This window comes from Micropterus salmoides, unplaced genomic scaffold (genome assembly GCF_014851395.1).
Source record: "Micropterus salmoides isolate LMB-PRFRI ecotype aquatic unplaced genomic scaffold, ASM1485139v1 Ms_hic_scaffold_5, whole genome shotgun sequence".
NCBI classification, from domain to species: domain Eukaryota; kingdom Metazoa; phylum Chordata; class Actinopteri; order Centrarchiformes; family Centrarchidae; genus Micropterus; species Micropterus salmoides.
In genome coordinates, this window is record NW_024044237.1 from 10,190,528 (window position 1) to 10,217,988 (window position 27,461).

The 27,461-nt window shown below is 42.0% G+C and overlaps 1 protein-coding gene across 3 annotated transcripts in view; it reads left to right on the forward strand.

The window, feature by feature from the left end:
• Positions 1–1,215: 1,215 nt before the first annotated feature.
• The window catches only part of ppp3cb (protein phosphatase 3, catalytic subunit, beta isozyme), a 34,111-nt gene continuing 7,865 nt past the window's right edge, over positions 1,216–27,461 (forward strand). For 2 of the 3 annotated variants that reach the window (XM_038700133.1, XM_038700135.1), the window contains exons 1-9: positions 1,216–1,718; positions 12,508–12,708; positions 15,445–15,569; positions 16,746–16,857; positions 19,462–19,607; positions 21,536–21,675; positions 23,148–23,225; positions 25,248–25,342; positions 25,676–25,801. In XM_038700133.1, coding sequence (XP_038556061.1) covers positions 1,676–1,718; positions 12,508–12,708; positions 15,445–15,569; positions 16,746–16,857; positions 19,462–19,607; positions 21,536–21,675; positions 23,148–23,225; positions 25,248–25,342; positions 25,676–25,801 — 1,066 coding nt within the window. In that variant the 5' untranslated portion in view covers positions 1,216–1,675. Of the gene's footprint in view, positions 1,719–2,174; positions 2,313–12,507; positions 12,709–15,444; positions 15,570–16,745; positions 16,858–19,461; positions 19,608–21,535; positions 21,676–23,147; positions 23,226–25,247; positions 25,343–25,675; positions 25,802–27,461 lie in introns of those variants that run through there. The other variant, XM_038700134.1, reaches the window with a different exon arrangement.

A 27,461-nucleotide genomic window follows, 5' to 3' on the forward strand; every position in this document is an offset into this window, starting at 1 on the left:
TGATGGTGTCAGTGTTGGGCTCCCACTTCAGGTCCTGGGATATAGTGGATCCCAGAAACCTGAAGGATTCCACAGCAGACACAGGGCTGTTGAGTATGGTATATACTCAACATTGAGTTCGTCTAATGTAATATTAAGTGCATGCAACAATCTCAGTGCCCATTTTGTGACGCTTTGACTAATCCATCTAATTGGTCAAAAATACTTGACCAACACTTTAGTTTTTGACAAGAAACATAAAAATGTATTGACCAAATTCCCCACAGCCTCTGTTCTACTCTTCACAGCATGAAAAAAAGTACTAAAGCTGATGATAGACGGGGCAACTTTTTGAGCAATGTTGCTGGGCAATCTTGCTGATGGCAAGTCCGACTATGTTTTGAACAGATAGCGGCGGTAGAAGGGGATTACGGTAGTAATCTTTACTCATTATCATTGACGGCAACATTGCCCAGCACCAGTGCTCTAAATGTTGCTCTGTGTAACATTAGCATAAACATGTAGACTACATTTGTTAGCATGTTATCATTAAAGCCTCCTATGTGTAGAATTTTTACATGTAAATTTTTCATCTTTCAAATCATCCTTGGCTTTTCTTTTTAGAGTAATTGGTCAGGACTAGTGAAAATTGGTGCAGTGTCAAATATTGGTTTTAACTCGGGTCAGATCTGTGTGGTAGTCTAGGGCTAGTGGTATGCAATGGTGTCCTTTATGGGAGTGGGGCATTTTTAAAATCTTTTATCACAGACAGTAGAGAGATGCAACTTCTGAACCTGAAATGGGGACATTGCAGATTGCAGGTGGTTGCATCCATCATTTGGCAGGAGTAACATTTTTTTGCCTCAATACTTATCTATCCTATCCAACCACTATTTTGTTTTCTGGTACACTGAGCATTACAGCCTCCCAGCATGCTTTAAGTAGTGGTATTAACATATTACCTTTAGCCTTTGATTTATTCTGCTTTCTTATCTCTTATAAAGGAAAATACTATCCTATAGGCCCACGTGATCTTCTGTCAAATAACCTACTGTACAGCTACATGCACACGTGCGCGCACCCACGCACACACACTTCACAGAGGAGTCGTTAAGGGGGAAAGCCCTGTAATCAATGCCTCCACAGGATGGCAGTATCAGTCCGAGAGTAGCCTATGTATGTGTGTGCGTTCCCGCGTGTGCGTGATTTTGCGTGGGAGTTCCTTCTTTCGCCATTCCGGGGTGTCGCCAGCCGCACGGCACCGCTTGCAGAGGCGTCCTGGAGAGGTAGAGCCTGCGCGTCTCTTCTCTCTCCAAGGCGTCTCTTCGCCCTCTAACCTCCAGAGTCCACCCCCACCCCCTACTCCACCGCCGCAACACCAGCACCACACGCCCCTCTCAAAAAAACAAAAACAAAACAGAAACAAATTTGGGATCCAAGCATGCCACAACAGCTGCTAGGTACCCGCCTATCCTCCCCCAAAGTCACCGCAGGCGCAGCAGCAGGCTTTCCCCGTCCGAGAGAGCACGGAGACTCCACCGAGTGATGCCACTACTGCAGCAAGAAAAGCACCCAGCAACCGCGCATATTCTCCACGCCTGCCGGAGGACCCGACACCACAGTCTCGGCCCTTGACAGAAGAGAGAGCCCCCATTCCCCCCACCCTTCTCGGCTCCGTTCCCGTCCCGACTCCAGGATGTCCGACTGCAGCGCAAGTCCCGCCGACCGGGTGATCAAATGTAGGCATGCCAAATCCTGCACGGCCAGTGAGATCTACCTATGTGCCAGTAATTCTGCTGTAACTCATCTCTTTTTTCTGTTTGCATCCCTGTCGTACACCTGTGTCTCTCATTCGCACGTTTTATTTGTTTTGAGTCCATCCCTTTTTATTATTTTCCCACCTCATAATAAAAGAAGCCTATTTGGCTGGCGAGTCACCATGCATGTGCCTTGGACCTTTTAGGGGAGAGAGGTAGTGGTGAAGGGGATGGGGTGGGGGGTATCCAACATGATACGCCATAATCAGGGTCTTCCCTCGTTATTCTATTAGAATTCACCCCCTCACCGAGGCATTACCCCATGTTCTAACGGGGGGATGTCTCTTCCTCTATGTATAGCCAAAGCTGTTGTGCGACACCCTGTGCTGCATGAGCTCCATTTACGCGCTCCACTCCTAGCGGTGGTTTCGTGTTACTGAATAATACCCTACAGAGACACAGCCGAGAGAGAGTGATAGAGAGAGGGAAGAGCAGGGAGGGAGAGAGGGAGATGAGCATCTTGTTCCAATGAAACATCAAGCAGTGTGACGATGACAGCGAAAGGCAGACATAAAGGTAAATAAATGTTACGCATAACCTGCGATCTTTGGTGTTGTGGTTCTGCTGTGGATGTGGATGGTGTCACGGGATGATGTTGCATGCAAGCAACGATGGGGGAGAGAGGGAGGGCAAGATGCTACGGGGGACTTGTCACTCGGAGACTCATAGGTGGCTTTTGAGCTTTATGTCTTAGTGTTCATGTACTGCACCTCTAGCTGCACGTCTCCGTGGTGCCCCAGTGTTGGATGTGCCGGCTACATCTATAGGGTGGCCTACATTTGCGAGCTAGTTTTATTATTCGCCAAATCTGAGCCAAAGGGAGGTAATCGAATTGTTTAAACGGCAGGTAGGCTGACAACTTACCTTGCCTAGCGCGCGCCTCAATACCTGTGAGTGTGGTTTTAATTATAATGTTACAGGCCTATAAGATGAAATCAGCCTGATGTTTGCTGATGACGCTTTAAAAGCGCGAGGGCACATGATGGATTTGCGATTCGACGTTTCCTCAGTAAGGCCTGAATGTCAGCGGGTGATTGTGTTTCTCCCGTGCGTACGGTTCTTCCGCGTCTCCGTAAAGGTCTCCCTGGCTTCCCCTCTTGTTTCCCAGAGTGTCGAATGAGAGACAAAATTGACTTTAGGCATGCTGTGCTGCCTATCCGAGCCGATGGCTATGCACACCGCCCTAATGGTGTAATTGCATCACTGGATTATGGAATATTTAATGTGTTTATGAGAGTGTCTGTTTCTCCTTTACGCGTGGTCGGCTATATGGGGAGGCGAGGAGGGGCTCCGCTCGGGTTATGATCCAGGGAGCTCGCACAGATAGTCGTGCTTGTCGGGTCACAACAAGGCTGGCATGGCAGCGGCACTTCCACGCACGCAGCCTGTCACATGCGGCGACGCCTGGCTGGCTGTCACTCCCACTGGCTCCCCTTAATAAACTCTCAAGGTCTCTCTGCCGGAAGAAGCGGAGCTGACAGTTGGATGCGTCGCTCGGGCATGCCCCGGTATTCCGTGCATGCGTCGTGCTTGGAAGGGGGTGGGGTGGGCTGGGGGCTGAGGGCTCTTGCAGTTTTTGCACGTAGGACTTAAAGACTGCATGTGCATATGCATACAGGATGGCTGTGCGTGTATGTGTGTAACTACATGGATGCAGTTGTGCAGGGGCGGTGCTTGGAAATCTGGATCCCCTGACTGCAACCAATTTAACACTGAAACCCAATCCACCCATTACTTATCTATCTTTGCCCCCAAATTAGTAGCACCACCCCCTCTCTAGAGTTCACATGTGCATGTGTAGTTTTACATCTTAATTTCTGTTTGCATGTGTGTTGCAATGCAGCTGGGCCACCCATGCTCAGCTGCCTCAACACTGGAACAAACTAAGCGGCCTATATCTTCATACATCATCCATCACACACACACACACACACACACACACACACACACATGCACACACATACACACACACATGGACACACACTTATATAAATGCACCTTCTCTAACAAACATGCACCAAAACAACACAGCCATTCATCAGTCAGGTGAGAATGATTTAGTGTGTATGAAGCTGGAAAGGGAAGGGGGCATCAGTCAAAGAGACATCACTCCTGGCGGATGGACTCTGCCCGGTAGTTCCTCACGTTATGGATTTTAGTGATATTCAGCAGAGAGAAGCGCACAGAGATGGAGCCAAAGGACAAAGCATACCAAGAGGAACAGACAGAGAGTGTGGGGGCGAGGTGAGGGAGAGAGGGCAGGAGAGAATGTGACAAGGCCACAGAGGAGGTGAAGTAGCTGGAGCAAAGGAGAGAAAGATAGGCACAGAGGGAAAGAGAAAAAGACAAAAAAAAGAGAGACAAGGCAAGTAGAGTTTCACTCTCTTGAGTGGCAGGACAGAACCCTCTGACTTAACCAATGGACTTCTCACACCCTTTTTTGATTCACTTTTAATGCAAACCTGTGTGTGTGTGTGTGTGTGTGCGTGTGTGTGAGGGCCAAAATGTGAGATTGTGATTATATAATTATATATAATTATTATGTAGTCTCCACCAAATATTGCCTTTTGAATTGTACATAGTAAGGCATTTTGTAGCAACACAATGGCAGCTCTGTCACTGCTACTTCATGCCAGACCCATAACTGTATCTACAGTAGTGATGCATGAATCCTAGTTGATAGTTGGTAACACATAGAAGAGACATCATGCTGTCAGTCTCCTTGTACCATTATTCACTGGTGACAAAGAACACATCTCTACCCATGAGTCAACAGCAAGGAATCTTGGGTGTGCAGAACTACTAGCGAATACAAATACATAAATACAATGCATACATGGAGGCTGGTACAGTAACTTGGTAGGGCTTAATCTCCCCGTTGATTTCCTAGAATCCTGAGGTGAGTGTCAAAGTAAGGAGACTGCTGAACAATGTCCAAGCACACAACTAGTGCTGAAAAACTCTATTGACCAAAAAAAGTAATCAGTGAAATGTGTAACGTGTGGAAAATGGACAATATGGCACAGTTTTGTGAGTGCCGTTCCATGGATTAATCAGACTGTAAAACCTGGAAAAAGGCACTAGCAACGTGATACATCTGGGCTAATGCTTGATTCCTAAACACGTGGATGATGTGTACTGTGTCACTTCCAGTGCACGACTTCTGCCTTATATAGAAATTAACATAACATTAATGATGACGGCTTCCCATAGATCAGCTAGTTTCAGAGTCCTGGTATTGTGCTCAGGGCTTACTGGGACACTTTCAGATCTTAGAGCTTACTTGCTGTGAAAAAGGTCTATTGGCATTGTTTTCTAGGACTTGGTGCGACCAGCCATGCCATGAGAAGCTTGATCAAATAAAAGTACCAAACATTTTGTGGTTACAGCTTCATACATTTGAGGACTAGCTTGTTTTAGTACTTTTCATGTCATTGTAAATCATGGACATCTTGTTGTACCTGATTTTGACACAGATTTAAATGATTAACCAACAGGGGGAAAAAAATCTGTAAATGTAGAATAAAGAAATAAAAATAATAGCCCTGGTTCTTAGACTGTTCATTGGATACAGCAGCCAATTAGAAGGTGGAAAAAACAGTTGAAACACCGATACAAGTTTAACAACATTAATCATGGCTGTGTTCCATTTAGCTGTCTCAGCTTCAAGGCCCTTGTAACGTGCAGGCTGACTCACTGACACATTCACCTAAATGGAATAGGTACATTATTAATGTTAGTTACACCTGTACTTTTCCTGCTATGACAAGTCAAACTGTACGGCGTGAGAAAGGCACACAACCTCAAAAATGACATTCGAGTTCAATCCACACCTTTCTGACACCATGTCAATAAAAAGTGAACATTATAAGCTTCATTAAGAAACAATTTATTGCATCTGATTTCACAGCAGGTGTACCTAATGAAACTAAAGTCAGTCAGTGGAGGATGACTGCAGTGGCACTTCAATTGTCTCTTAGTCCTGAGTAGCAACACAAATATAAACTAAGCCTCACCTCATGTGTGTACCATCATCTTTTTCTGCTCAAGGTGCACCTAATACACAGAAGTGAACTAGTTTTGCTCATGTTGTTTGTCTTTCTCAAACTTCATCTAACAAGCCAACCGGCCTCAGTTGCTACACGTGTCATATGATTATTTAGCATACTGTGTGTGTGTGTGTGTGTGTGTGTGTGCTAGCATAATGCAGGACAGAGCTACACAGAGATAATTTTGCTGCCAATTGTCTTCTCATATATGGGGTAGGGTGCCAGTGCTCTAAATTGCCTGATAATGCAGTTTAGAAAGACCATGAACGATATGACAATAATAATAGTAGCAAGCTAGCATTGTTGAAACCAAGGTTTCAAGGTGCAAAGGTGATATTTCTCATTTGTAAGTTGTGACCTTTTAAACATCAATGAATGTGTGAAGAGTATTCACCAAAGCTGAGTGCGGCCATATCCAATATGCACTCATGCATTCACAAACACTCACACTCACAGTCACACACACACACACACACACACACACACACACACACACATCACCTCTGGCAAAGCTCGGGGCTCACTGGGCATATTTCCTTTTAGTGTTACATGCTGTTCCATTCCCTCATGGTTCCCTTGGGGCCCTGTGTGAGCTGTGTGTGTGTGTTGGATTTTGGTGTTATCCTTGTGAGCCAGGGGTCCCACCTCGACAGGTCTCTGTGTACCCTGTGGGGAGGGTGGCAGGGCAACGGCTATTTATAGAGAAGGTACTCCACAGAGAGAGAGGGAGAAAGGGATTGTCTAATGAGGACAGGCTGTTAGGGGATGGGCCGTTGTTTCTGTGCGTGCATGCGTGTGTGTGTGTGTGTGTGTGTGTGTGTGTGCGCGCGTGTGTGTGGGTGTGTCTTTGTGTGTGTGTGTGTCTGTCTGTCTGTGTACACAGATGGTCCTTCATGTGTGTAGTGTGTATTAATTGAACAACTTCAAACACATCTTTAGTTGTCCCCCCACCACCACCTTCAAAGATCCACGTATCTATGTTAGCTGATCTGGGTCAAAAATGACAGTTAACACACACACACACACACACACATGCACACAATATGCACGTGAATAGTCATAGCTCTCCTCTCTCATACACCCCAATTTTTGCTTTCCCTCTCTCTCCTCAATCGTTGCTCTCATTCTTCTTTCATCCCTCGGTTTCTTCCTCCTTCATTTATTCATGCAGAGACAGGCAGCGGGATGAACTGATCTTTGGGCTTGTGTGTGTGTGTGTGTGTGTGTGATCACTTTAGATGAGGTCCTGTAGAGGGCAACACATCTAACATACAAACACACACACATAGAGGCATGCCATCAGTTCTGGTCGATGTCACTGGATGAACACCAGACAGATACAATCTGGGCAGGCACAGTGTTGCACTTTAATGAATTGATTCTAAGCTTGCATAGCACATAAAGGACTACTCTTATGTGCTTCTGTAATTACTTTTTATGTACCATTTTTGCCATGTTCATTATTGCAGTTTAACAACTGGCCTATGGTGCTCAACACCAAAAATTATTTCCTTTTCTTTTCCATTATCTGACAACCAGCTGATTGAGAAACCCACATTTGTGTTGTTTTATACCTATTTAGTCATATTTTGCAACATTTGGAGGACACACACAAATGAGGACAGATGGATCACGGGTGACTTCTACAGTCATTTCTACAATCTGTCTGTTCTCGCATGTTGTCACTTCCTCCATCCTGCACCAGCCCGTCTCGTTGTGAATGGTGTCCCGGTGTTATTAAATCTGATGAAATATCCCCACAATTAACTTTAGCCATTAGGGAGGATGTGCACAATAACAAGATGATTCTGATCAGATTCTGCTCCAGTTAGGCTATTAGGCCAGCCCAGACAAATTTAGGAGATTTGGTTGAAAGCTGTGTCATAGATTTTCTCCCAGGCTCCCCCTCACTGCGCTGTGATGTGGAGATTTTTGGCTGAGCTGGCAGCTTTGGCGCTTAATAAATTCCACACTGGGGAGTTCAGCTATGGAGAGTGGGCCAGAAGACAGGAACAGTACAAAGTACAGCAAAAAAATGCATTCACCTCTTTGCTCATCTTACACCCCTTGGTCCAGCTCACCTCACATGCACCCCATCCATCGTGTAATTGGTTGCTTCAGTGAAAAGGACAGTTCTGGATGAATGGCATTTTTTTCACTCCACTTGTCTGTACTTCAGAAAGTTCGCTGTGTTTGTCATTTGTACTCAGACAAAGGACAGCTTAGATTGTCAGAAGTTCCCTCACAAGGTTAAAACATTTGGCACCATCACTGAGCATAAAAAATGCAGCATTTGGGAGAAATATTACCCACCATCACTTTCTTTAAGAAGTGTGGCATTAATGCTCTGAGCTTACTGTATGTCAAGCCAACAGCATTTTTACACTGCTAATATCTGTGTAGGATAAATGGTATAGATCCCCCTCTGACATTTTTTATCACTTTGTGTACAGTATTTTGTTTATTTCATGCATTTATTTATAAGGACAAAGCACATTAATCAACATTACTGTAAATGTACCTGTGCTAGTCAGCTGGTTTTTAACACTGCAGGGTGGACCGGTGAATTCACAAAATACATCCTAGTTCATAGTTTGCCCATAAGTGGCTTATTAGCCATTAGCTATTAGTTTTGCTTTTGGAGATTCTTTTCTGTAAGTTAACCCTTGTCCTTTCCTAGTTGTTGCAAAATGTAGATTTACAGTATTATGGATAGCACTTCCTGTACATATAAATATAAACAATATGAAATACAAAAGCGTAATCAATTCATTCCTTTACTGCAAACCATGGAGTTTTATAAGTAGACTGTGTTTCATAGCGCGTAGTGCATAGCTACCATGACATATGCCTTATGGTCCTCCTGACAGGTGGGTCTGCGTCTGAATAATTAAGCTTGTGAACTGCTTGTCGTCTTTACACAGAATCTTAAGCTAGAACAGTCCCTATTTTATGCTAACATTATTATTATTTGAATGTAGTGTCACAGGCTAAATGTGTTGAAATACATCTATGAATAAAGACAGGACCCTCCTATTATTATTATGCTTTTAAAAAGTCTTCAAAAAATTCACAGTCAAACTAGAAAGGTCCCCCATACCTTCAGCTAGCAGAATTTGATAAAACAGTGCTTGTGTGTTAGTGCTAGCTTCAGTGTGTGCATCAAGCTACCAGGATCAGTTAGTCACTAGTCACTGTAGTGGTGTGTTCCATTTACCTCGGAAGTCGGTGCTGGGAATGACATCACACCCGATTTGATGGCGTTCCAGTTAAGTTGGAAAACCTCACTCGGCCAGCTGTTGTTTACAACTAGCCAGGTTAGCTACTGTTACACCGGTTGATAAAAAAAGGTATTGTGCAGTATTTACTCATTCTAAACACTGTATCAACAGGTCCACAGAAAGCAGCTGGATAGAACTGTACGAATATATCTGAGTCACAAGTACACAGAAGTATTAATAAACAGTATAAACTACAGTTTTCACTAACTGTTGATACTCAGAGCAGCCATCTTGGATCACAAAGTCAGGGTAGTGCAGTTCTCCCGACTTTCCAAGTCGGAAATCCGACTTAAGGGGGCGTTCCTTTGAAATTTCCGACTTCCCAAGTCAAATGGAACGCACCATAAGTACAGGGTGGTGTTTTAGGGGAAAAGGGTCAACCTCTGTTGACTGTCAATCTTAGGAGCTCTTCAGCAACGGGAGGTGAATACCTATTGACATACCAGCCCTTACACTTCTTTTTCTGATGTTTTGGTTTGACTTGTAGTTTGCTAACCCCAGGCTAAATTACATCAGATTTTGTGTAATAGCAAATGTTCTATCTGGAAGAGAAAAACAAGACGAGCACATTACAATGAGCTTTAATAATGGTTTAATTTGAGAAGCATGACGGTTGAGTGCTGTAGAAGGAAATTCCTGGGCTTTAACTTACTATGAAAGAGATCTATGGTATGAACACTACTGAGTAATACTGTATGTAATACAGATGGCCCACAAACTGGTAAACATGCGACGATCAGTTGTACTACTGAATGTAGATACTGTATATCGGTGCTGTATTAAATGTAAATGTGTTTCTTCTGCATTAATGTCATGCTTCAGGCCTGCAAATTCTGATGCATTATTCAGAAAGCCTTTTGTTATTATTGGCAAAAATCCTTATTCTTGCAAACAAAATTGCTTTGAGGAAGAAAAAGCTGTACCACGTTTCACAAATTCATATCAAATGAATATTAAATTCAGATGTGGCTTCTTCATAATTTACAGCTCTAAACCCCAGACAGCTTTCCTTCTTCAACCTTTACATGTGTGCTTGAACCTCTTAAGTTTTTCCGAAATCCAATAGTATTCCCCTTGAGATGTGCGCTCATAAAATGGTCAGTTGCCAGATGCAAAAGACCTTCTTGTTTTGATGGTGTTGGTAGTGAAACTCTTCTCTCTCCATTCCCTAACTGCCAAGTATAGTTTTCCCAAGTATAGCTTCTTCCGCAAGCTCTGTGTCTCTGCTGCTCTCCACTGTCTCATACCTGCCCTACTTTCACACTGCTCACACAATTTACGAGTTTCCCACTCCTTTCTCTCTCTCTCTCTCTCTCTCTCTCTCTCTCTTTCATGCACACGCACCAGAAGCCTCAGTTTTACCTCAAATCAGAAATAAACACACACACACACACACACATTGAGTTCATGTATATGTGCAAGCATCAAAAGAATACTGTAGCTTTTTTTCTACTATGCATGCCGCTATTTGTGACCAGCATCATTAAAGTTTGTTGCACAGGACAACACAATATGGTGCAGTACAGTAGTACAAGGCAGTACATTAAGTTACAGTACAGTGAAGCAAGAGGTTTAGCCACATACAGACTGAGCCCTGTTTATAAATAAATATGAAGTCAGACAAACATGAACATGCATGATACATTCTCTCTCTGGCTTATGTTCTCTAACAGCCTGGGGCGCGTTTTAACATGTAGAGCCGCTGTTCTCAATCGATGTAAAACAGATCCTGCGGCCTGGCAGCTCGTGGTGTCCTGGGATGTCTCAGGGTGCTCTTGTGTGATGTGTTCAGTCTTAAGGTGCGTAAAAGTGTCGTGGGCTGTGTTAGGGGCTACCCCATGGATCCCTGAAGTACTTTAGCGTGTCTAAAAATGCATTCAGGTGCGTCTCTAGGTGTCCCTCAAGGCTTAGGTTACCCTGAGATACATTTTGGTGAAGTCCATACAACTCCCCCCTTTTTTCCGTGTGAGATCCAAATGACTAGATGATCCTTTAGTCTGAAAATAGCTCAAAACCAGAGTAACCATGGCTGTATGGCTTGTCAGAAGCAATTTCATCAACAGGCATAACTGTAAAATCCTCATAATTACACATACAGTGTTAATTTAGATTGATTGTAACTTATTTGTCCAGTGGTTTGTTTTTTTTTCCGTGGCCCTCCTGGTGGTTCATTTAGCAACACTGGCTAAATGTTGCTGATATTTTAGTGGTGATTATATAAAACCGTGCTGTGCGGTTTCATGCGGTTGTTGAGCTACGTTTACTGTAAAGAAATCAAATGTGACTATCACATTAAAATGTAATGATGGACATCAGTGTGAAAGCTGACTGAGGAGACTGTGGCCTGTTACAGCAACGGGAAGCGAGGGAAGAGAGGGAAGCAGAAAGCGAGAAAGTGGAGTGAAAAACTGAAAAAAAAGGAGAAGGGGCAAGAGGAGAGAGTGCAAAACAGAGACAAAGTGACAGAGAGTGAAAATGTGTGTGTGTGTGTGTGTGTGTGTGTGTGTGTGTGTGTGTGTGTGTAGAAAGAGAGAGAGTGTAAGAGAGAGAGCCAGGCCTAGTTTTTAGTTTGTGATCTAGGCCATTATCTGTGTTAGCACTGGTGGGGCTCCAACAGGCTCTGTGGATCCTGCATAACAATACCTTTTATGAGCTTGAATGTGTGTGCGTGTACCACTGTAGGCTCACACGTATGCGATCATGCGTATTAAAGCCATTGTGCCATACATGATGAATGCATGTGTCCATGTGCCTCTGCCTTTTGTTTTTTGCCACGGAGTCTGTGCCTGTTTGTTAAAACCACTTGTGTGTGTGTGTGTGTGTGTGTGTGTGCGTCAACGTTTTGTTGAGTGTGTCTTTGCATGTGTATATGTGACTCCTCACGTGCAGCTGTGCGCTCTTGCTGTATCACCCCCGTCGTCAGTCAACCCCCCTCTCCAGCAGTGCCCTGGGGGCCTTCATTATGTAAGAAAGACATTACTGCAGAACAGAGGCAGAGAGACATTACTGCAGAACAGAGGCAGGCAGCCCTGACAACTCTGGCAGCCCCTAGTTCAGTGCAACCCACCTAGGTCTCCATAAAACACACACACGCACACACACACACACACACGTTGAATAATATATGTTATGCATTATTATAAACGTTCTTCCCTTTTCTTCTGCATCAACTTCTTTCATTCACTCCATAATCTAACGCACCTCCATCTACATATCCACACCCCCATTCAAACTCTCTTCCCCGGTCTTGATGTCAAATAATATCTGCTATATTATATCCCCCTTCCTTCTTCCATCATCGATTCTCCACTGTCTCCATCTCTGTCTACACCTTTTTCTTACTTCCATCTCCTTTCCATCACTCCCAACCTACTTCTCCAGCGGTCCCCTTCCCCCTGGCCCACCGGCTTACCATGAAGGAGGTGTTTGACGCCGAGGGCCGGCCGCGGGTGGACCTGCTCAAGGCTCACCTCACCAAGGAGGGCCGGCTGGAGGAGGCCGTGGCCCTGCGCATCATCGATGAGGGTGCCGCTATCCTGCGCCAGGAGCGCACTATGTTGGACATTGAGGCGCCAGTCACGGGTATGGTGTAGTGATGATGAATGGAGGAATGGGGCGTGAATTTGTCTGTAATTTAGTAAACAATTACAGTACAGTTAGTCAAAAATACAAAATAGTAAGAAAGCTAAACTTGACGTCAGTGAAAGCAATAGTTTGAAATTTCAAACAAATATGTGTATTCAAGTATGCCAAGACTTAGATGAGCAGATTGATACCACTCTCATGTCTGTATGGTTAATGTGATGCTACAACCAGCAGCCAGTTCACTTAGCTTAGAATAAAAACTGGAAATAGGGAAACAGCTAGCTCACTAATTAACATGTTATATCTCATTTGTTCAATCTGTACAAAGAACTCAAGTGTAAAAGCATCACTTTACCGTTTTACAGGGGACTATGTGCTAGACCACTCATTTACTGTGATCATTAACTTGTTCCTAATTGCCTGGTAACTTCTCCTGGCCAAGAAATAGTCCTGTACATAACCCCCGTGTTTCTACACTTTAATTTCAAAACCAATTATCTAAAAAAACAAAACACAAGAACACTTTGCCAAGCTCCCACCGAAAAGGTGTTTATATGTGTGTATGAGTGATGAGCGAGTAGATCACACACTTTTAAAGGGAAGGCACAGATAGCAACAGTCAAACAGAGATAGAGCGACGGAGGAATGGTGCTGCAGAGCATAAGGCAGAAAGTTCAGTAATTACGTATTAATCAGATTCCATTTGTTGATTCATTAATCTGCCAAATGTAGCTGCCACCCTTTTACCATAATCTGAACTGTTGTTCGGTCGCACTTCACTGAGAGAACCAATTGGCACTCACGCACCTCACAATAGCGGGAGCTAGCTGTGGAGATATCTGCATGTAGGAAATGGTATGAACCGAGGAGGAGGGAGGAGGAGGGGGAGATTGAAATCGATGAAGAACAAAATGGAAAACAAGTTTCTGAGACGATGACACAGACGACAGACAAGCAGGCAGGCAGACTCAGACACTCTCAACCTATTGACACTCACTGGTTAATGCACCTGTGTATCCCTTGCATATATGTGTTTGTGTGTATGCGCGCATTTATGCAAATCTGAGCGGTGAGATAATTCTGCGTGGGCTGCCCACGCAGTGTGGGAACATCGCTCGGCTTTCACAGGTACAGATCCCTGGGGAAGAGGACAGACAGACAGGCAGATGGAGAGACAGCCGATCATAAGCAGCTTAGTGCAGAGGTTCTCAAACCTGCTCATTCCCAATGAGCAACATATTGATCAAGTTTCTCCACTTATACAGATTCTTACCCAGAAACAACCACCTGAGAGGATTTTATTTGTCTGAGTTAACAATGATTGGAAAATAGTACAGGGTTTTGTTGAGAGGGCTTTAAGCAAATGTAATGTTGAGGAGATATTCTAAACAGTTTAGCACTTTGATGGAGTCTCTCTGTAAATGTTCTAAAATAGACCAACTAGTGAACAGACAGACAGGTGGATGGCTGAAATTTGAACTGACAGGCTTGTAGAATGTCACATGAAGGCTTCTGGGAAAATACTGAGGCAGGAGGAGGAGGCAGACAGGTACGGTTCAATTTCACTCATGCCATTTTGCATTTCCCAATTCCCAGTTCAAATTAAAGTGAATGCTTAGGAGCAGACACAAAAACAGACATGTACATGGCAAGCAGATGGAGAGACAGACAGACATAGCCGGCCAGGCAGATGCAAAATGGCCATCGTGAAATGGCTGCAGAGGGGGAACTATGACATCAACTGAAAGTGAAAGGAGAGGCCAGACAGATGGTGAGGGAGGAGGATGGGAAGATGAATGCTGCCAGATCGTACAGACAGACAGTCCTGAAGTCTTTCAAAATATGAAGTGTTCAGCATGTGAAGCCTAATATAAATTAGATCCAATACTCCTGGATGTGACTTGGAACAAATCTGTGGGAAAATTGTTGGAAACACAACCATTGAAATGTGAAAAGAAAAGCAAGCTAGCTAAAGTCTGATTGCTGATGTGAAGTTAGTCACAAAGGTAAGTTTTATGCATTGCATGATTTAGAACAAATTTCACATATTGTAGGGTGCTGTTTTTTAAATAATGATTTATAACACAACACTAAGTAATAGTGTTAGAGCTACAATTATCAATTAAACTGAAAAGAAAAGAAAAATTCTTGGTGATTGTTTTGTTAATAAAATGTCAAAAAATGCCAATCACAGTTTCCCAGAGCCCAAGGTTCAGTTTACTTATTTTGTCCAGCTAACCGTCCAAAACCCTAAGATATTCAGAATGATATCATACTAGACAAATAGAAGTGGCAAATCTGCACATCTAAGAATCTAGAGCCAGTAAATGTAATTTATTTTTTGCTTGAAAAGCGACTCAAATTACACCGTAAATGACAATCAGCTAATCAGTTAATCAACAAAGTGTTTCACCCCTACATTGTACATGAGCATAGACATCATGAGCATTTTTCACTTTTTGTGGTGAATATCAACGTCAATATTAAATGTGTAAGGCCCTTTTCTAAATCCCAAGTGCGTTTTCTAAACAGAGACCTCAAAATGATTTTATCGCTTATTTTCATGCGACAGATGAGTGATGTTTCTAGATCAGCAGACAGGACAGATATACCTCTGCAGATGCAAATCAGGCCATATGGAGCTACTGAAGCAAAGATGGTCCCACATGTTAGTGTGACAGCTGAAAACTACGGCCTTTATGATGCTTACATTGATGTGTGTTATTTACACAGTGTGTGGAGATATCCACGGTCAGTTCTTCGACCTGATGAAGTTGTTTGAAGTGGGAGGTTCTCCTGCCAACACACGCTACCTCTTCCTAGGGGACTATGTGGATAGGGGCTACTTCAGTATCGAGGTGAGGATGGACACTTTATCTACTTGTCTACATTTTACTGGGTGTGTATTCACTGAAAAACAGTGTAAGCTCACTGTACAGAAAGCTTACAACTAAATCAATGTCCATTACAGTGCACATTGCCCTGAAGTCTATTATTCACTTTCCAGGAGCAAGGTTTATTTCACTTCTGAGGTATACAGTTACAACACTGGGCTGTATTTAATGTATTATAAATGTACATGTACACATCACAATGTGTGTCTGAAAATGAACAGATACCAAAATTATGTAATGTAAATTTGACTCAAAGTCAGTAATCACTAAGAAGAGTGCTGCTTACTGGATATGTATGGAAACTGAGTGGAGATATCCAGAGGGCTATTTGGACATTTGATTCTTTAAAGTTGAGTGCAATATGGTATTTTTGTGATTACATAGTCTGGCAGAAATGCACCACAGATCAGGAGTGTGTTTTGAATCCATAATAATATGAGCACTTGGTGAATGTCATAGTTTGCTGAGCCACTTGGCCACCATGGCATAAGGGATGTATCATTGACATGGAGTGAGTTTGGAGGGGAGGGAGCAATATTTAGGCCACTTTCCTAACACACTTCAAGGGCACACAGACTGGGACTTAATGTAGAGCAGGGATGACACTGTGTAAAGGTAACAGAACACCTTCTGAGCCATTTGTAGGGTTAACAAAGTGTTAATGATAACAGTGAAAACATGATGCTTTTATATTCCAAAATATGTCAGACCCAGCCACAGCTGTTTTTTCGGCATATAATCAGCACACTCTTATTTGGGATGATTCTTGTCAAAATCCTGGTTATGTCTATCTTTAGACTGGGGTAAGGATCAATTTGCTTTCAGCTCAATTAATTTGGGCAGTGGATGGTTCATTCAGAGAAGGAATTCCTAGTAACGGCTACATCATTATTCTCTGTGTCTCACTTTGAATTTCCAGTTTGAATTTAATGAGTGGAAATAAAAGTGAAATGACTCTAGCTCAATTGCTGACTGGCAACGATGTGCTAAAGTTTTTTTCACTGTAGTATGTGGTTTAAAGGGAAAGTTCGACATTTTGTATATAATGCATTATAAATGTACTCAAAATGTTAGCAGTTTTAATGATATTGTTGCTAATGTAAAGCTGTTTATGTTTTCTCTTCCCTGGGGAACCTTTAGTGTGTGTTATACCTGTGGTCACTGAAAATCCTCTACCCAAAGACGCTCTTTCTTCTACGGGGAAACCATGAATGTAGACATCTGACAGAATATTTCACCTTCAAACAAGAATGTGAGTAACACTTTCAGTGTTTCCTCCTAATATAATTTGCTCTTTTTGTCTGTCTATGTTTGTGTCAGTGCCTCCCTCACCTCTCACATTTCTGTTGTGCTTCCCTCTTTAACCTCACCCCAAACCTACTCCTTCATACATCAGTTGTTAGCTAGCTAGCTAATTAAACTGAGCTCTGCATTCACATAAGCTGGGATACATAGCAGTTTTTTATGTTTCCAGCTGACTGGTTTGTAGAAGAACCCTGTAAAGGGGGTCTTATACATGATATAATGCTAAAAGACTAAAGCTGAAGCTTCATGTCTGTTCCACGCAAAAAGTTAGCATCCTGAACAGTTGATGATTATCCATGTAGGAGGCAGGGAAGTAAAGAAACAGCACTGGTTTTGTTTTTGCAGTGTAGAGCCAGTTAGTCGTGGAAGGATGAAAAGGATATTAACATAACAAAATGACAAAGAAGGTAGAGGTTGGATATATGCTTTATTGTTTGTATGTCTGAACAGTTAGTTTCACTTTCAGTGTTTTAAGAGAAAAAGCTTTCTCTTAAAACATCAGGACTTACTGGTGTGATCGGTAAATGTAATGCTGTGTCAGATAAAGAGTTTTGCTGGGAGTTGCTGGAGTGTAAACCTGCCCAAATCCAATTGAGCAGGACAGAGCAACCGTAATGTTAATGTTAGCCAACACTCTGATATAGTATCATCCAGGACACTCTTCCGCACAGTCACTACACAGTGGATGTGCTATCGTGAACATAACCTGTAACCCCATTTTATGGGGTTACAGGTTATGTTCAGGTTATGTCTAATAGCTTAGACTAGGAATGAACGCTCTGTTACTACTGTAGGTAGTAAGCCAGACACACTGATGTTTAAAGCTTACGTTAGAGGACAAAAACACTGTTCAGTTCATTCTTTACACCCTTGCTCTTCAGTTTTTGGATTTTTGAAAGGCTAAAACAATTACACCACCCTCTAAACTCCTAATCAGTATCAGTCTTACTGCCCCATGCATACTGCTTGAACATGTGGAGAAATTCAAAGGCTTGCAGGCCTGTCATGCCTAGTTACAGCTGCCCCCTATCCATCCTTGCAGGTTGTATCCTCCCTCTTTTCCCACACTCCTATCCATCCCTCCATTACATCTTCTCTCCCTCCGTATTTCCACTTCCTCTCCCAATAATCACCCCTCCAGTCTCACACTCTGTCTCTCTGACTGTCTCCTCTGCCAGTGAGTTTCGGCGTCCTGTCCAAGAGTGGGTGATTAACAGCAAATTAATTTGGCCCTTAATGATTGGCTCAGGGACTCACTCCTCTGTGTCTGATTGGCCAAGGGACGAGGAAGCTAATTTCCCCTGGTGCTCATGGCGAATAGTGGTCGCCCTCAATTACCATCTGCTGTGTGTGAGTCTGTATGTGTGTGTGCACCACAAGTGTGTGCAAGTGCAAGCACTATCACTGCATGCATGTGCAAGAGTGTCTTCATAAATGTTTAAGTGTGTGTGTGTGGAAGGAGCTGAAAACTGGTGGACTAACAATAATGAGCTCCTGCTCTACACAAGGCAGATGGAGAGGTTGACAAACACACTCCTTGCTATGTCGCACATCCACAGACACACATACACAAATATTTGTTGGCTACTGTACACTTGTACTCCACAATACTGGCTTGTATGTGTCGTTTTCATGTCCTCACACTCTCCCTTCTCCTTCCCATCTTTCTTTCCTCCTTCCTCGTTGTCTCCTCTCTTTCCTCTCTCCCTCTTACCACTCTTAACCTCGCCTCCTTCTCCTGTCTCCTCCCATCAATCTCTCTTTAAGAAACTATCATCTTCCTTTTCACTCCTCCCTCTTGTCCAAAATCCACCTCTCCTTTTCTTCCTCTTCTGTCTCTCTCATCCGTTCTCCTTTCAGCTATTTTAATCCTGTGATATTGTTTTGTGTCAGATGTATTGTTATGCCCATGTGTGAAATGTACTTTAAAGATGCTGCGTGTTGGATGTCTTTATAGATATCGCTGCCAAATCAAAGGAGTTTTTCATGAAGCAAAATTCAGCCTTACACTGACGCCTCTACGCTGCTTCAGGCTTATATTTGGGTCAGATGTTCACTGGAAACAGAATCGGAGCCTTTGCCTCCATATGTTTCCTGTAATTATATGCGATATGTACTGCATTATGGAGCTATTTTTTTTGACCAATGTACATTTCTTCATTGAGAAGTGGCATTTCTAAATCATCAGAGAGGAGAGAAACAAGTCATATGGGAGTGCCAGAGAAGAGATGGTCGAATAAATTAATAACACGTTATGTAATAATCCTTCATGTTACTGCCTTTAGACCCAAGTGAACTAAACTGTGTTTTTAGAGGAACCGTACAAGTCAGTTTGACGCTTTTACATGACTGAGTTCATCCATGTAAAAGGTCCACGTTCGTTTGTTTTCTGCATTCCTTGTTGCAGTGTGCAATATTAACAGTTGCACTCCAAGTGTCAGGCACTGACTGTACGTTTGCAGGGATGGTGGCTGTTCAAAGCACGTCAAAACACACTCAGGCACTTCTTTGTCTCAAATCTTGAAATATCTCTCCCTCCAACCACCTCCAGGTAAGATCAAGTACTCGGAGCAGGTGTATGACTCCTGCATGGAGGCATTTGATTGCCTGCCTCTGGCAGCCCTGATGAACCAGCAGTTCCTGTGTGTGCATGGGGGGCTTTCACCAGAGATCCACACACTGGACGACATCAAGAAGGTACGATAAGAGGCACAAACACACACACACACACACACACACACACACACACAATTTTGAATTAACAACACTGCCCTTCAAAGGCAAAACAAAGTAATTACAGGTTTGGTCAAAATGAGTTAAAACCTGACTCATTTGTATTATTATACGCATTAGAAAACATTATATGATTTAAATCTAAAACCCAGGCTAAACCACAGAAACATGGCTGTGTAGTTACAACATTGTGGCTCTGTATTGCTGGTTTGTTAGAAGTAAGAAAAGAAGCGAAATTTGGACAAATGGAGGACCACACATATTATTTAGCACAAGAGCCGACAGAGTGTGTTGGCCACCGTAGCTTCTCCTGCACGCTTGCAATGGAGGGGTCAGCGGTGAGGGAGCCATTTGGTTATATTTCGCAACCCTCACCACTAGATGCCACTAAGACACTGAACCTTTAAGTTACATATTTAAAAGTATTAAATTGTAAATAAGTTTATCATAATAATTAATACAAATATTAATGGTTGTAAGACAGACAAGTCACCAAACAACAAAAAAGCATTTAATTCATATGATCTGTAAGTGCCCTATCTGTGCCGCCTGCCCGATCCATTCTGCGCATGCGCTTGATTGCACACTGAACGATCTGTACCACGTATGTGTACATTTTACGGTATAGAAAAATGTCAAAAGTCCTGTAAAAGACCATGGGTATAATGAAAGGAACCGCTGATTAAACAGTCGAACAGAACAGCGGATATTTCACAAATATAAAGTTGGTTATATGGCGTGTTTTGTGGTATAAATATTACAGATTAACTAATAGGAAAACATATGAAAGTTTTTTTCTTTTAAAATAAATTAATAAAATATTACCACGTATTTCACTACATGTACAATCTTATTACATAATTTCCAGTATGACATTATGATAGACTGATAGCAGATTTGATGCACTCACTGATAGCAGTACTGTGAAGTGAGGTGACTGTTTGGTGCTGTGGTTTCTATGCACCATTAACTGCAGGACATGATTTCCATTTATATTCAAAAGTGAGTTTACATTAGCACAGAAATTGCAACAGTAGACCTTACCCCTAGACTCTACATAGATAGTACAACAAATGATCAAATGAAGACTGTGTGCACTTTCTGTATTTTTAAGGTATTATTTAGATGTTATTGCAATTTTGTGGGTAAAATAAATCTAGGCATTGCAACCTTTCTAAAAGTTATGCAGTTTGCCTGCCAACCTGAAACCTTTAAACTCATAAGCATAATTTTCTGCTGTATGTATTAAATAATACATAATAGCAAAATTTACCACACTTCTAGCCTAATTGCTATGAAACATAATGTTAATGTAGCATGTTGTTGACTCACACACACACACACACACACACACACACACACACACACACACACACACACACACACACACTGCTCTTATTTTTAGCTCAATACCCACTATACTGTAGAGAATCCAGAGTAAACCAGCACATACAGTATCCCAGTGGAAGAGGCTGCATGTATACAGTTCACAGTAACACTGAATACAAAGGTACACACATGAACACAGAGACGCGGGGACACACACTTCCTCGTCTAATGGCAGTGTTTCCATGGTGAATCTGCTGGTGTGACATCTTCTCCCTCCTGTGTGGTGCGGGTTTCCATGGAGATGCTCTGCTCCAACAGTATGTGTTTGTGTGTGTACATTTGTGTGTGCAATGTGTTTGCTTTCCTTTCTCTTATGATTTATCATACATGTGCTCATGCATTGTTGTGTGTGTGTGTGAATATCACTTTTAAAAATGTTGTGTATCTGAAATGCTTTTTATGTAAGGGTTTCTTTGTGTTTATGTATTTATATGTTAGCATTTGTGTTTCTGTAAGCTTATATTTTTGTGTGTGTCTGTGTGTGTCTTCATCACATGTCCTAGTTGGACCGGTTCAAGGAGCCCCCAGCGTTTGGGCCCATGTGCGACCTGCTGTGGGCCGACCCCTTGGAAGACTTTGGCAACGAGAAGACCCAGGAGTACTTTGGCCACAACACAGTCAGAGGCTGCTCCTATTTCTACAGGTACAGGACAAAATTACATTAAGAGTCCTGATAGTTTATTTTAGAAGAAAGTGAATATAGTCTGACACAGTGGATACCTGTGCTTATGAAGAGATATAAAGGGGATGCTGGTCTCATCCATTGCTGATAACTGTATCATCTACTTCTAGATCTTATTTTTAACACTGCGTACATTTTAACAATTGTATAATGTATTTTAATGTATTATATTAGTTTTTTATTTTAGGATACCTAATAAAATCGGGCAAAGGGACAGACGATGAAAACTAGCAGGTGGCTAACTAGGTTACATTTACATTTGTTTTAAATGTTGATCAATGTACTGTACATTGTCCCTTTTCAAGTAAACAATAAAATGAAAAAAAAAATGATAACCTGATATTCAAACCAGCCAGAATGAATGTAATAATCGGTGGTACAAAACTCACACTAGGAACAATATTCTTTGAAATTAGCAGCTGAAAAAGGCAGCCAGAAATAGGACTGATCCTCAAACATGTTCCTGTCTGTGTTGTGTTGGGCTCATTCGATGTGTTGTAATGATCTGGGCGCCTTGTGATCGCCTGGCGTTAGCGATATGTGACTTTCATCTACAAATCAGGAATTTAATATAGTTTCAGGTGGACTTCAGGCTATTGGTTTGGGATGTTTGTGATGAGAAGAGAGAGAGAGAGACACGTTTCCTGCACGGTTACACCACATCCAAGATCCAATAACAATCACTGGGATTTGTACAAGAGACAGAAAATCTCGGCCAGTTTACACATGCACACATAAACACAGCACATTCACAAACACATACGCACAGTACCGTTTCAGCATGAAACGATATCCCACAATCCCCAGGGAAACTGCACGGTTCAGTTGCTATGACGACTGGCTACTCCTGCCAGATATGGAGTGATATTAAGATACAGTGAGAGAAAGAGGGAGAGCAACATAGGAGGAGGGTGGTGGTTTAGAAGATGCAAGATGAAAAATAAAATATAACAAGAAATGGAGGAATGTAAAGACGAAGAGCTGAAGTTGAGAGACAGATGGAGGTCGGTGCGGCCGTAGCTGCGTTCCTCACTTGAATAAGTCAGTGTTATGACAAGTTGTCTGTGGAAAAACAGTGATTTTCTAGGTTTAGCAGACAAAGCACCAATCGACCAGCTAGTGGATGCTCCCACAACAGTGGGGAGGCCATAAGCCCTGATCAGGCCTGCCTGCACTCACTGATGCCCCCTGCTGGTCATAGTCAGACATGACATTAGAAAACAAGAGGACTACTCAATTCCCACTGCTAGACTTTAAATACTTCCATCTCTTTTGTGGTTTACAGCAGTCTTTATATAATAACATATTTCATGCTTGATATGTAAAGTGTTTTTTACTGGATCTTGTATATTTCTTCCCCTGTATGTTTTTCTCCATTGCCTCCCTTCTGATGCATTTACTTTCCGTCACTCTGTCTCTCTTTCTGCCCCCAGTTACCCAGCAGTGTGCGAGTTCCTACAGACCAACAACTTGTTGTCAATCATCAGAGCACATGAAGCACAGGATGCTGGGTAAGCTGACTGACTGTCGCGGCTCAGTCCTTCTCTTGGCTTAAAAGGGTGCACCATTTAATTTAATGGCTTACCTTGACATTTGTTCCAAGCTGTTATTTTACTTTGCCAGGCAAGTGGCACGTCGCAGGAAAAGAGGTTCCACAGTTTTCCTTCTGTCACCCTTAAACTGTGTGATGTGCATTGTTAGAGTCTGTCTGAGAGTTTGTTTGACTGAGAGACAGAACACAATTCAGGTTAACTAACTCATCTCTTGAAAAACAGAACGGTGAGGAAAAGAGCCATGTTACTTTGCACTACTAGTCTAAATACAATAGTGGGGGCAAAACACAATTTTCTGACCCACAAATCCATCCCTGGCATCTGTTATCTTAGTGTAAATCCTCTAGATATAATGCAGCAATTAAGGCAGCACTATTCAGAGTTGTGCTGTTTGGTGAACCCATTAACATTACTTTGTCTGTCATGCAGCTGGGTAGTCTGGGTATTCGTCCATGGACATAAAACATATTGTTGATAGTGCTGTTTCAGGAACAAAAACTATTAAACCACACCTGGAAAACTGGTTTCTCTCTCTTCAGTTTAATTGAGAGTGACATTTTAAAGTGGCAGTTTGACTGACGTAAAACAGTGTGCTTATTGTATTTTTACCTGTCAAAATAAAAGGCATTTTATTTTTATGTATTTAATCTTTATTTAACTAGGCAAGTTAGTTAAGAACAAATTATTATTTACGACCGTGGCCTGGCAAGAGGAAGACAATGAGATTATTGAGACATAATATATGAATAGAAAAAACACGTGTGCTGAACACACAGCACAAACACCACCCGGCCAAACCAGTAAGGCAATGGAACGATACAAGATGCATAACAAAAGACAAACGTCACGGGAAACATATGATTGAACAGGACCATGGTGGAAGCAGTACGGAACACGTTAAATACTGTATCTCACAAGTGAGAGTGAGGATATTTTCACTTAGGGGTGTACTCACTTTTGTTGCCAGCGGTTTAGACATTAATGGCTGTGTGATGTGTTATTTTGAGGGGACAGCAAATTTACACAGTTATACAAGCTGTACACTCACTACTTTACATTGAAGCAAAGTGTCATTTCTTCAGTGCTGTCACATGAAAAGATATGATCAAATATTTACAAAAATGTGAGAGGTGTTCTCACTTTTGTGAGATACTGTGTGTATAATGTTAAATATGTATAACAGTATACTTCAAACATTAATACATTGTACATACTGGGCCACAGGGAGAAATGTTAAGTCTGTGTCATTGTAGTAGAGCAGTGTAACAGGCAGCCAATCACGAGCCTGTTTGATACAGACCCATTACCTTGTCTTGATTTGATTGGCTCATGGTCAGACGTAGTGTGTCGCCGCCAGCCATGGACAAAGTTTGCAAATAGGCAAAGACCAAAACAAGAACCAGCTTTGTGCTGATGACATTTATTGAATACTGACATTTGGTTAAGCAGAGGTTCCTGGAGGGTATAACATCCTTGACAAAGCTGCACAGGACACTGGCACACTGGGAACATAATAAAAAACAATATGAAAATCACTCTAATAGGAAAACAGCCAACTCATTCTGCTGCATACCTAGATTATATTTTTGATAATGATTAAACTAATTCTTGATTACTGATGAGTTTGGTAATTAGTTTATCCTCAAGGGAACTAGCATCTAGAGGCTGCTTTTATGGTTTGTTTGTGGGTACAAAAGAAAAATGTGTGCATGTGTTCATTATCATGCCCAATCTCAGTAGGTTCTTTGCATGCCTGAAAATAATTGCACCCAAACTTGTTTTTATTGTGACTAAGTTACTAGATCTGGGCCTAAAAATGCCCACATAGATTCCTTCATTTGTTTTTAAATGCGTGGCTGACTCACCTTTAACCAGTCAGTCTGCTTTTTATGACCTCCGAAGCAACAAATCTTCAGTTTTCATCCATGTTTTATTTGAGTAGCTGTAACGTGGGCGTTTTGTTTGTCTCTCTTTCCTCAGGTATCGCATGTACAGAAAGAGTCAGACTACAGGTTTCCCCTCCCTCATCACCATCTTCTCTGCCCCAAACTACCTGGATGTCTACAACAACAAAGGTCTGACACACACATGCACAAATACGCACACACACAGGCATACACACAGAAGAAAAGCTAAGGTGTGAGCACAGCATTGCAATTATTTTAGACTGAGCAGTTTTTCCTTTGTCCAAGACTGAACCTTAACAGAAGAACAGAAAACATCTGTTGAAGAACTTGCTTACATGACTATACTATACATCTGTAGTGAACATTTTAAAACTAAATAAAGTTCTTCTTTTTATTATAACTGTCTGTATGACATGATGTTTAATGATTAATATTTAGAGATACTATCTGATCAAGGTTAAAAAGGCTAATGCGTCTGTTCGTCTGTGTGTATGTGTCTAGCTGCGGTGCTCAAGTATGAGAACAATGTGATGAATATCCGTCAGTTCAACTGTTCTCCCCACCCCTACTGGCTGCCCAACTTCATGGACGTCTTCACCTGGTCCCTGCCTTTCGTGGGAGAAAAGGGTATCACATGAACACACATATCCACTCTTTTAAAACTCTTCAGGTTATTTTCACAGAAGTGGTGATAATTAAAGGAATACTCCTTGTGGTTTGGAGAATCCATTCCTAGACTTAAGTTGATGTGCTGGTCTACATTAAACCTACTTCAGGCTAAATTGTGTTATTATTGATTTAAATCAGAGCTGTCTATGAGATTGGGGACAGATCTCTAGGCTGTGAAGGGGCTTAAAGATGATAAATCTGGCTTTTGAGGCTGACACAATTTTGTGAAACATTTTATACTGAAGAGTCACAAAAGACATTTAGCTTTTGATAAGTTGCTTTACTGTTTCATTTAGAGGCACACATCTCTATAGAAAGTACTTTAAAATAGCAGCTGTCATTGATCAGCTCACACAGGTGGAATAAATTAAGACAAAGAAGTCAAAAGTGCACAAATCTAAGTCATCTTTGTAGGGTTGGGTATCGTTTAAAACTTTTACGATACCAGGAGCAAAACCAGTACTAGTAAGAGATACTGATACCAATAGCGTACTTCATTCAATACCTTATGTAAAATGACACCTGTAGAAGCCATAGTAGTTAATTGGTAGCCTATTATTATTTTTATTGTTGTTATGGACAAGCAATGTGATCTATTTTCTTTTTTCAAATAACTTTCAAAAAAATATTGGGAAATTGTGATTGATCGCTCCTCATCCTAATTAGGTCATCCTCACAGGTTTAATCAGAGGACGGACTACAGCTTGGGAGTTGTTTTGTATTTGTAGTGACATAGTTTAGTGATCAAATAAGTTGTGGAAAACGAATTTAAATCACATTTTTGATACGTTTGTTGAACGTCAACCGCAAAGAATTATTATGTTAACTTTTGATCAATTAACTGACTTGAAAGATCTCTGCGAGTGCTTTTTCCTTTATTGGTGAGTTGCAAACGTCCATAAAGACGACAGTGAGAAGTAGAAAACGAGTAAGGAATGGGCTTAAACAAGTCACTAAACTACACTAAAGACTCTGAAGAAGCAAACAGAAAAAGAGAGTCTTCACATCCCACTGACTACATCTCATATCAGCCGTAGCTGAAGCCAGAGGCTTTGTGTGGATCTCTGCTGCACCACAAAAGGATTGAAGTGATGTGATGGAACGCACCGATCGATCTGTGACAACTGATGTGAATAGCAAATAAAAATGTACAAAAAAGTGTTAATTGATACCAGAAGATGAAACCAATGGAAAGCCAAGCTTGTGGTGATAAACTTGCAACAGTGACAAACATGCCTGAGACCGCAGCCGAAGGTGAGCGGCTGTTAAATTCAAGCGTGGACTTGGCACATGCAGGCACATTAGGAAAAAAAGAGACGTTTCGATACTACTCGATACTGGGCTGTTTTGGTCGATACCTTAAAGGTATCAAGTAGCAATACCCATCCCTACATCTTTATTTGTAATACCACTTCAAATCATATTCATGGTACACGCTCTCATGCTTATGACAAAGATGTGAATGGTCTTTGTTGGCAGAATTTAATAGCATGTGAATCTTCATTGTTCTGTCATGAACTTCAACGCCTCCTTAAGTGGACAGAAGAGTTCAGTCTGTGCCGCACCAGTCATGCACAATTTGTCCCAATCTTTACTATACACAATAAATTATTTTCTC